A 9,950-nucleotide genomic window follows, 5' to 3' on the forward strand; every position below is an offset into this window, starting at 1 on the left:
GAAACTGACGCGCGCTCCGGGGTTCACCGCGCCAGCAGGGGTGGATGGGTCCTCACGTGTCATATTCCAACTCGAGAGGATAAGGATGGCAAAAGCTGTCATTGACTCGGTACCTTCGATGGAGTGGGACATGTGTTGTTCTTTGCACGTTGTTCCCTTATTCCCAAGGTAATCCCATAAAGCGGATACTATTATCCCTAGATCACAGGTGACAAAACCGGGGTTTGGAGAGGCCTAGATGTGAATGTAGGCAGGGTTCTGGGGCAGGCAGGGACGGAATGTACAAAACAAGGTCCGGGTCTACCTGCGTGGGAACTAAAGAGGGGCCCTTAAGGTGAGAAATGAGCCAAAAGGGGAAGCAAGCAGGGTCCAGGTGAGGAGGTGCTCAGGCGTCAGGCTGGTTCAGTCTAAGGAAGTGGTTTCCCAGTGGGAAGTGAGCAAGACAATCCATCCTCATACGGGAAAAGTGTTTTTCTGTTTTGTGTTTAAAACAAGAAACCAAGCTAATAGTGTAATGGTACATGCACAAAACACAAATACACGTTTATTGGAAATCAAGTGAAAGATGGTTTACGGAGAAAAGATGCATAATTGTAAAAAGTTTTGGAAAGCCCTGGAGGCACACCCCCCAGCCAGCTTTGTCCTCCCCATGGTGAGGAGTTGTGGACTCTGGAGCAGGGGTACCACTTCTGGTTCTATGTCTCGTTCTACTTCTGGCATTGTCATCCTCCCCCCTCTAGTCCAACCCGGAGGATGCAAAAAAAAAAAGTTTAATTAGCACATGTACTAAAATAGTGTCTACAGTAAACACAGCAGACCAACACGCAGAGCTTTTATTCACCTACTCAAATTCCTTTACATGTGAGCGATCTGCATTCCACCTTGCCCCCTCTCCCATTCACAAGGCCAGGATGAATCCTGTTGACACAGAGGAAGGGGTGCCCCTTCAACTAAGGCCACTGCCCAGATGCTCTGGGGGCGCCCCTACCATGGAAAAAGCAGGAGGAGAACAAAGAAAGCTTATCACACCACAGCCCCCCACAGGGGGAGGGAATTAGGAGGGCTGGGGAGTGCCCCCATGCTACTGCCCCAAGTCCTTAAATACAAAGCAAGGGGAGTAAAGAGGACCATTCCTCGGAAATACAGCACCAACCTCGGCATGGAGGCGAAAGGACAGTGGGCATAACCACTTCCCTCTGAGGGGGGCAGGCTGAATGAGAGCACAAACAGTTAGCGGCTGCAGCACCCCTCCCTACCAGGGTTTGGATGCAGCCTCAGCACCAGGAGTGGGGAGAGGGAAGGAGAAGGGGTGACAACACTGCGCCATCCGCTCTCCCTGAGCCCCCGGGCCCCAACACAGGCTTTCCTCTCCCCACTAGCCCGGGGCTGGGGACGTGGAAGAAACTGTGTGGGAATCCAAGGCCCTTATCTATTTCTTCTTCCGTTCCTGGGAGCAGCGTGGGCAGAACCTAGAAAGCAACGTGATAGAGAGGCGGGCAGAGAAAGTGAGTGAAAGGGAGAGTGCCCTCCTCCACGCAGCTCCTGGGCAGCCCAGCGCCTACCGCAACTCTCTCACTCACCATTTCCCCCGAGGCTTGGTCGTCAGCCCCACACAGGCAAAGTGGAACCACTCGATGGAACACTGAAAAGGAGGAAGACGGAAGAAGCAGAAGTCAGGGGCCAGGGAAGGGCAGAGGAAAGAAAAGAAGTTCCCTCCACAGATTCCTGAGAACAGTGTTCCCGTATTCCGTATTCTCTTTGGAGAATACCTCTTTGGAGTCCCAAGGCCAACCAACTCCGCCTTCGTCTTATCCTGGAGTCCCACTATTCAACCATGTCTTCCCCTCTTGTACCCACTCCCTCATGACCCCCAGAACCCCATCTGGAGGCAAAACGGTTGGTTCTCACATCAGGGTTGTCACAGCCAATCATCTCTCCATAGGAGACCTGGTGACAAAGGCAATAGGTGGGTTCGTTGGGATCCACAGGCATATCCAACACATCAGAGGGGTGGACACTGCCAAAGGTCACTGAGGGCATCCCATACTCAGGACTTCTGCATGCCAAGAGGAAGAGAACGTGTCATCCGCAGGCAGGGAAACTACACAGGTGGTAGAAAGACATCCTGGTGGGGCAAGGGATTTGTGGCTTCTCTTCTCCATCCAGCAGACACCACAGGGATAAGGAGAAGTTACTGGCACAGAAGACGGAGAAAGTGGCAAGGGGCAGCGTGAGGCACGAGCGTGGGGCGGGAGAAAAAAAAATACGTCATTTGGTGAAGCGCTCCCTTATATACTCACGTGCGCACAAGTTTTAACTTCTTTTGGGCAGCCTTGGGAGCCTCCTCATCTGAGTTTTTCCCTTTGGAACGAGCACGGGCAGCTTTCTTCTCCTTTTGAGTCCGGCCTTCTAGGAAAGAGGGGGGAAGCCAGAAGGCAGGGAGACAGAAAGATGGGTTAACTCTTCCTTCTTCCACCTCCTTCCACGCGGCTGCCCCTCCCTAGGAGCTGAAGAGCTGCTTCTTCTCCCTCTGAATCCTCGCCCACCTCTCAAGCCCCGCCCCCCTCCTCACTCTTTTTGCCTTTGCTAGAAGAGCTGTCATAGTCACTTGACTCAATCTGCTTCTCCTTCAAATCAGCCTCAAAACGGGCCAGGTCTGTGTCCAGTCGCCGAATGTGTTTGTCCACCTAGGTAGAAGGAAGGAAAAGAGAGAGGTACAAGGGTAGTTCCAGTAAAAGACAAAAAAGCTAAGGCGGATTCTATGTATCTCCCAGACCCAAAACAGATCCCAATACAGCTGAAGGAGGGGTCTAGGACCCCAAGGATTAGATGGGAGGTAAGTGGGGAGCCGTGAACAGGGCCATACCATCTCATAGGTCTGCATGGCAAGCTGCACCTTGTCGTCACCAAATTCCTTGCACTTGCCATAGGCTTCCTGGATCTGTTTGAGAAGGGCCAATTTTTCCTCGGAGCTCAGGCTGCGGGCGCTACTCATATACTCAGTGGCCAACTTGTCAATTTCAGCCTTCAGGTCTACAACAGAGACAGAGGCCTGGTCACTATGGCCCCTGACTGGCTAGGTGAAACACACTTCTTCCTCTTGTTTCTTGGACCTTTTCCACTGATCATCATAACCTTCGAACTAAAATGCCCTGAAAGTTCATAGGTACTGTGCCATTTACTCAAGTAATGCAACATATTGACAGTATTTGTCTTAGAGGTGCCTTCAGGTGCTGAAAACATGGCTAGCACCATTGGAACTTAAAATTATTGAAACATAAGGAGGGAGGGAGCCTTTGCACACCACATTAACACCAAAGTATATTTTTGTTGATGTCTGAAGATGCTTCTTTGCAGGGCTGGCTGCTTCTCGAACCATGAATTTTGTCTCACAGCCTCCCGATTCCTTGTCTCAAAAACATTCCGCAACAGCTCTGAGTGCTACGAACCCGGCTGGGTCATCTGCTGCTGCCGGCTTCCAGGTCTGTACATCTGTGACTCATCATTTAAAACTAGGCCCTAGTTCATTTATGTAACAGTTCTTCTACCCTATTTTGCTCATCAACCTGTTCGTATTTCCCATCACTTTTTTTTCTGTTTGTTCATCTTAGACATTGTTCCGAACATTTTCATACTGGAAGGCTGGTGATGTCCCAAGACAGCGAGAGTGTAGTTTTCTACTGCCTAATATTTGGTAAGGCTCATAAAGCATGTCGATGAAAAGAGACAAAAGAATGACTGTAGCATGGTGCAGCGACAGACAGCTGGCAGGATCTGTGTACATACTATGTTTGTGCCCCATTTCATCTGAGGCCTTTGGAGGAAGCTGAAAATGCACATAGTTTGATAATCTCCAACTGTCTTTCTGTGTATGAACTCAAGAGCTGGAACTGAGTTACAAAGGATGCGAAGCTGGTTCCCAGCATTTGGCAGCCAGTTCTCAGGGGTCTGCATCCAGGATTTTAGATGATGTTCACCTTTTCGTGAGTAAACTTACCCAGGGTAGCTGAAATCACAGCTCTGGGTATTCTAACACCAGCTTGTCACATCTTTGAGCATGGCTACTTAAGGGTGGAAGATAAGACCTATATATCCTTCAGCAGGTACGGGGGTTGGCTCCAACGGACGACATCTTTGACCTTGAAGAGACCAATCTGACCACTGTAGAGTAGCCTCAGGCTCCAAGTGAATGCCTCAATGCAGCCAAACTCGCTCAACATCCAAAAGAAGCCACAGATGGTATCTACTGCTTCTGTAAGGTTGAAGAATACAGTGTAGAGATCCTGATGTTAATTGCTGCTTTTCCTTCTTCTTTTTTTTTCTTTCTCTCTTTCCTTCTGTTTAAGGACTTCTCTACCAACATGACTTGCGGTCTACAGCCACAATGAATTTTTTGATAGTAACGTTATCAATCCAGTGGAGCAGAAACATCCTAGTCTTCCGACAATCTTCCTATAGACATATTGAACATAGAGAACAGAAATGATTCTAGGGTTGCCTTATCTCTGAATTCTTCTTGCAGATATAAAGAACATAACATCTTTGAATTCTTGAGGCATTGTCGCAATACTCTATTTACTATGAGAAGCGGATATAGAAATGCAGTTCATCACTGCTCTCCTTTTAAGAATTCCAAGAGAGTAAAAAAGAGAGAAGCCACAGTTCTCCAGATCAGACCAGATGACATGGTAACACCAAAGAGAAAAAGAAATGATCATCCACACTCCTTATACACACAAACCCCTTACTCTGTACGTACCCTCTGTTCTTTGGTCCAGGTCCCTCATGAGCTGAAAGTTTCTCTGCAGTTCAAATGGGAGGTTTTCGATACCTAGGGAGAAGAAAAGACACTGAGAATCACTGGACTCCATAGGCCTAACAGTTGTTTTTAAAGTGCAGGTCCAAAACGGGACTCAGTTTTCCCTCCTTGGAACCATTGGATTTATCTGGAACAGCACTCATCATTCCTTTCTCAGAGGAGGCTGTGTCTGTGTCTCTCCACAACTAACTTTGCCATTTCTGCACAGCTTTCCCACCATTTGTCCCCTCAAGGACCTTACTCTACAAATCAGCCCCTCCCTTTCCTTGACTTTCAAACTTTGCCTCCAAGCTCCTTGCCGTTAACCCAAATACCCTCCTGGTATCCTCCAGCACTCCTCACACACACATGCACACGCGCGCGCGTACACACACACACACTTCCACTCTGGTCTTCAGATCGTAGTCAGAATGTGCTTTAAAAAAAAAAAAAAAATGTAAACCTCGTCAAGTCATGCTCCTGCTTTAAAATCACCTGGTGACTTCCTATCACACAATTCCTATTCCCATTTTGCACTTTCTGGCCCATGCTCATCTTACGCCAGCCTTCATTCACGTCAGTCCCCCTTTGTGCTCTGTCTGATCTGACCAGACTGGTCTTCTCCGAGTGCCCCCAACTTGCCAGGGCTTGTCCTGCTACCTGGCTTTTTGTCTCCTGCTTTCTCTGCCTGGAATGCGCTGCTTGGGGTTCTTCATCCCACCTCCACCATATCTGTTGGCCTACTAAACTCTTCGTTCTTCAAAGCTCAGCCTAACCTGGACTTCTCCAGACTCCAGGTGTCCTGGATTATGCTCTCAAGTTATTCTATCTCTACCGTTGTTCGCATTTATCCAACTGTAATTAATAATTAATTGTGCAACCAGTTATTTGGTATCTATCTCCCTAGCCTTCCTTCTGGAAGTGTCTGTCTTCTCTCTTATTTTGCTATGGCTTGCAGACAGAGGGTCTTAAATAAATACCTGAACAAGTGCATCTATACTTGTCTCCCCACGAAAGAAAAATCTCTTCTTGTGACTCCATTTCAAACTTCTAAAATGCCTTCACTGCTTTAACCTATAATCTCAGGTCTGCTGCCACTAGTTTACGGAGATTACTTTGAGTTACCAATGACTTACCAAATCAAACGATCTGTTATTAGTCCTATCTTAAAAAAAATATGTCTGCAGCAGATGGCCCCATCTTCTTGCCTTCAGCAAATTTTTCTCCTCTTAGGATTCCAAGTCTCATCACATACTTTCTGATAATTCCAATAGTGATGGTTTCTTTACCTGTCCCTTAAATGTTAATGCTTTCTTGAGGTTATACTTTAATCCTCTCATTTTCTCACTTTACTTGTATTCCCTGAATGAACTTGATCTCATCCACTCCTACAGTCCATACCTAAACTTAAGTCTAAACTGAATTAAGTATATTGCTATACTCCTGAAGTTGAATTAAGTATATTGCTGATGGCATCCTGTCTACCTCATTTCCCAAGCATGAGATCAAGGAATCACCTTAGATTCTTCCTTCTCTCTCAACTACTCATTCAATCAGTGCTGTCCTTTTTGCTCCTACATATTCCTGTCACTCTCTCAGACCTGACCTTCTCATACATCAGTTATCTTCCTTTATTAAAATCACTCTACTTAAGAAAATCTGTTGGTTCTTCACTATTGAAAATGCAAACCTCTTAGCTTGGCTTAAAAGACCTTGCGCAATCCAGCCCCAGCCTCTTTTTCTAGCCACTTCCCAATCTTCCACCTTAGAGTCCTATGTATCAAACACTCTGACTTCACTTTTCCCTGACCTGCCATAAACCCATCATACCTTTGCTGATGCTTTTCCCAACCAGCAATTTCCTTTCTCTCTCCACACTGGCAAATAAACACTCAGTCTTCAAAACTCTATTCAAATATCACATCCTCTGGTAAAGCTGTACCTACACCCCTAGGTAATTAGCCCTTCTTTCTCCAGTGCTACCAAGTCCTTTTAATGTATTTCTATGATTCCACTCATCACATTGTTTTGTAATCATTTATTATCAGAATCTGTTATGAGCACTTGAGGGCAGGGTCTTTGTCTTACTCATTTTGCTATATCCACAGTAGCTGCCATTAAGTCTGACCCAGAGCAGGGCCTCAATAAATGAATGAATGAATGAATGAATGAACGACTCCCAACACTAAGACAAATGTAAGCCCATAGGGGTGACAGGCTTTGTGAAGGGGTGGATTACACAAATGGCAAACATAACACCAGATTTCTATTTGAAAGGAATTGGATCCAAGAAGAGAAGCGTTCCAGTTGATCATCTGACAGCCACTCATAGCCCCCTAGCCCAGGAGAGACCGCTTCTGAGAAAGAACTGAGCGGAGTGGCTGCGAGCAGGTCTTTGTCGCCGCTCCAAATGGCAGTGGGTGATACACTAACACAATCGATTCGGAACGATTCGGGGTGAAAAAAAAAATATCCTGAAGCTGGAGGCCCTGGAGATGGGGTCGGCAAATATCTTTCCAGCTCTGCCCATTAGTCCTTCAAGAGCCATCCCCTCAGTCCTACCGCGCAGCCCCTCCCTCGTCTACACCCAAAAGCCAGGCCTCGACCCTGCTGCCCCGCCCCCTCTTTCTTCACACCGTCCAATACATTCTCTCACCGAACCCCTTCACAGTTGTGACTTTCTGACCACCGGGACTTCGGGGCCGTACGGCTCCTCAGTCCCGATTCCCGCCCCCCACCGCCACTCTATGACCCCTGACCCCCTCCTCCAGCCTGCTCTTACTGTCCAGATAATGTTCCAAATACATCCCCGCAGCCATCTTGAAGCAAAACAAAGCAACTTCCGATCCGCCCCGGAAGTGACTGAATCGCAACAGGCGCTGAAGCTATTATCCTTGGGTTGGAGACTTTCCGCCCTTAAAAGAAGAGCTTCCGCCCTCACTAAATTATCCGCTGGGACACATCCGCCCGACGTTCATACTTTCCCTTTTGCGTAGGTAGCCGGGGCCGCCCGTACTGAGGTACCTGGAGGCAGCTTTAGCCCGCTTCCGCCCTTACTGAGGCCCCAGTACGCGACCGAGGCAGGCATGACGTCACTGCAGGTCGCCATTTTGCATTACCTATCAAACTTTTTTTCCCTCCAAAAAAGGCGATGTGCGGTAATGTGGGAGAAAAAAAATCCTTGTCTCTTTAGGATTGTATTCCATAAATATCCCTTTTCAGCGTCTGGAGACTCTTTTTTCCTTTTTGCCGGGTATGAGTCTAGTGACCAGAGCAGGTCCCGGCTGAATCCAGACTTTCTTCAAGGTAGCTAGTTTCTTAACGAAGTTGGGGAGGCATAGTTGGTGTTGTGAGATTTAAACCCTCCGCCTTTCTGTTCACTCACACGCACATCAGCTCTCCTGGATTATTTTTTGTATAATCTCTATTTACTAAGAGTTACACAATAAAGCTATAATTCTCCACACCTCTTGTCCGGGTTCATGTCCTTTTATACTTGAATACATATACACACACACAAAATGACATACTACTTCCGGCCTTGCCCTCTTATTTTTGTCTCCCCCCCCCCCCCGCCTTTCCCCTCCCCACCCCTCCCCAGTTTATATATGATGTTAACTAACACCACGATTTGGAAAGGATTGGAGCACAGAGCTCACAACTGGGCCAGTTAGATGACAGCTGTCGTCCCAGTCAGCTACAGATTGAGGACTCTTCCTCATGAGGACTCATCCTCTATGAGGATGGAAAGCAATCCAGTGCACGACTGACTGCCACCATACTGGGAGACAACTCAAAGCACATAACCTAATAGTGGCGTTAGTAAAATCGCATTATGGAGATTGTCATCCCTCACAAATTCTTGATAATTATCAATGCCGCAGGGCAGGGCTTTAATGATACAGATTTTCAACCACCTAATTTAGACCAAGTATGTGAAGAAAGGTAAGGTGAAACCTCAGGTTTACTACTGAGCAGGTGGTAAGATACAGCAGTTGGATCTAGAAGACCACTCTGTCATGTCCCTGGATAAGCAATTTAATCTCTGTGCCTATGTCCTTCTCTGTGAGAATAACAAGACCTACCTCATAGAGTTCCTGCTACGAGTGAGTGTGAATGAATCCTTAAAAAGAGTAGATTCTGGTTCTAATACTTGTGGTGAAGATAGGACGGTCAGGGCATTTTCAGCAATTGGTGAGAGCAGGCGAAAAAAGTAATATTCAGGAAGCTAACACACACGGACATATTTTGTCATATGGGATACATTCATTAGTGCCACACCACAGATTGAGAGATCTTGGATGTCCACCCAACAGACTAGCTGAGCCCAAAACTTAAGTGGGCATCATTTCATTGACTATACAAATCCCACCAGGTAATGAGCACAGTTCCCCAGCCGTACACAGAGGACAGCCACACCGTTGGGTGTTGGGCGCTTTGTCACAACTTTTTCAGTGCTTAAAGGTTTTTAATTCTCAAAAAGGAATCTTGGAGGTGATCTAGTCCAATCCCTTAACGGCTGAAGCTTCTCAGTCAACACCGGTTGGCGGTAAAGCCAAGGCGAAAGTCCAGGTTTCCTGACCACATTCTGCTCAGCACTACAACTGTCCTGCCTCGCTACTCAGTTCTGGTTATGGCTTCCACCACTGCAAACCTACATATATGGATAGGATAATAGATACATGTATGTACACACATTGCCAGTTGGAATTACAACCGAGCCCAGTGATGCTCAGGCAGGAGCGTAGGCCCTTTCAAGAGGGCATGTTTCTATTTCTTTGACAGGGAGCTTCGTGGTTTTATTAACACATGACTGAAACCTTGCTGTCACAGACTTAGGCATCACAGTCCCCTTGACAAGATCTGTATGTAGAAACTCTCATAAACCAAGATTTCACTTGAATTATCAAAGCTGTGCCCTTTTACACTAGGGGACACACACACAGAGCCTCATCACACAGCATTCACTCTTCACAGACACACACTCTAGTGTAAATCCTTAGTACTGTCCTTGAACATCTCCCCAGATAGCTTCTTCCCATGCTCGCTCACATCAGTAGCTCCACTGCCTCTGATCCTTTTACACGAATTTATTTCTATACAAGGTTCTAAAAACACCCCTTGGTTTGTACATAAGTTTTTTTTTTTCTTC

General features: G+C 46.9%; 1 protein-coding gene and 1 long non-coding RNA gene across 7 annotated transcripts; one reads left to right on the forward strand and one right to left on the reverse strand.

Moving 5' to 3' along the window:
- Positions 1 to 15: 15 nt before the first annotated feature.
- Positions 16 to 8,264, forward strand: LOC132694821 (uncharacterized). Of its 3 annotated transcripts, none has more exons than XR_009617480.3 (4): positions 16 to 168; positions 3,358 to 3,482; positions 3,612 to 3,694; positions 7,076 to 8,264. It is a non-coding gene; the product is annotated as an uncharacterized LOC132694821 (long non-coding RNA). The 3 variants fall into 3 exon arrangements; XR_009617479.3 differs by having other exon boundaries at positions 3,396 to 3,482; XR_009617478.3 differs by lacking the exon at positions 16 to 168 and having other exon boundaries at positions 3,268 to 3,482.
- On the reverse strand, positions 513 to 7,667 carry ING4 (inhibitor of growth family member 4). Of its 4 annotated transcripts, none has more exons than XM_060658587.3 (8): positions 7,581 to 7,667; positions 4,760 to 4,831; positions 2,867 to 3,033; positions 2,582 to 2,687; positions 2,301 to 2,406; positions 1,909 to 2,056; positions 1,581 to 1,642; positions 513 to 1,469 (listed from the first exon to the last, which is right to left on the reverse strand). In XM_060658587.3, exons 1-8 carry the CDS (start codon positions 7,615 to 7,617, stop codon positions 1,430 to 1,432), a joined length of 738 nt encoding a protein of 245 aa, XP_060514570.1. In that variant the 5' UTR covers positions 7,618 to 7,667; the 3' UTR covers positions 513 to 1,429. The 4 variants fall into 4 exon arrangements, with proteins under 4 accessions (XP_060514570.1, XP_060514569.1, XP_060514568.1 ...); XM_060658586.3 differs by having other exon boundaries at positions 2,301 to 2,409; XM_060658585.3 differs by having other exon boundaries at positions 2,573 to 2,687.
- Positions 8,265 to 9,950: the final 1,686 nt, after the last annotated feature.

Source organism: Panthera onca, chromosome B4 (assembly GCF_046562875.1).
Source record: "Panthera onca isolate mPanOnc1 chromosome B4, mPanOnc1 haplotype 2, whole genome shotgun sequence".
Taxonomy (NCBI): Eukaryota; Metazoa; Chordata; class Mammalia; order Carnivora; family Felidae; genus Panthera; species Panthera onca.

What these genes read in the sequence shown, in the direction of transcription:
- ING4 (XM_060658584.3), bottom strand. Translation starts at nt 7,617, where the DNA reads ATGGCTGCGGGGATGTATTTGGAACATTATCTGGACA. An exon ending in TTTGGAACATTATCTGGACA is followed by an intron (nt 4,832 to 7,580) that starts GTAAGAGCAGGC and finishes TCTTCTCCCTAG; the next exon opens with GTATCGAAAACCTCCCATTT. An exon ending in TTGGCTGTGACAACCCTGAT is followed by an intron (nt 1,643 to 1,908) that starts GTGAGAACCAAC and finishes CCTCCTTTTCAG; the next exon opens with TGTTCCATCGAGTGGTTCCA.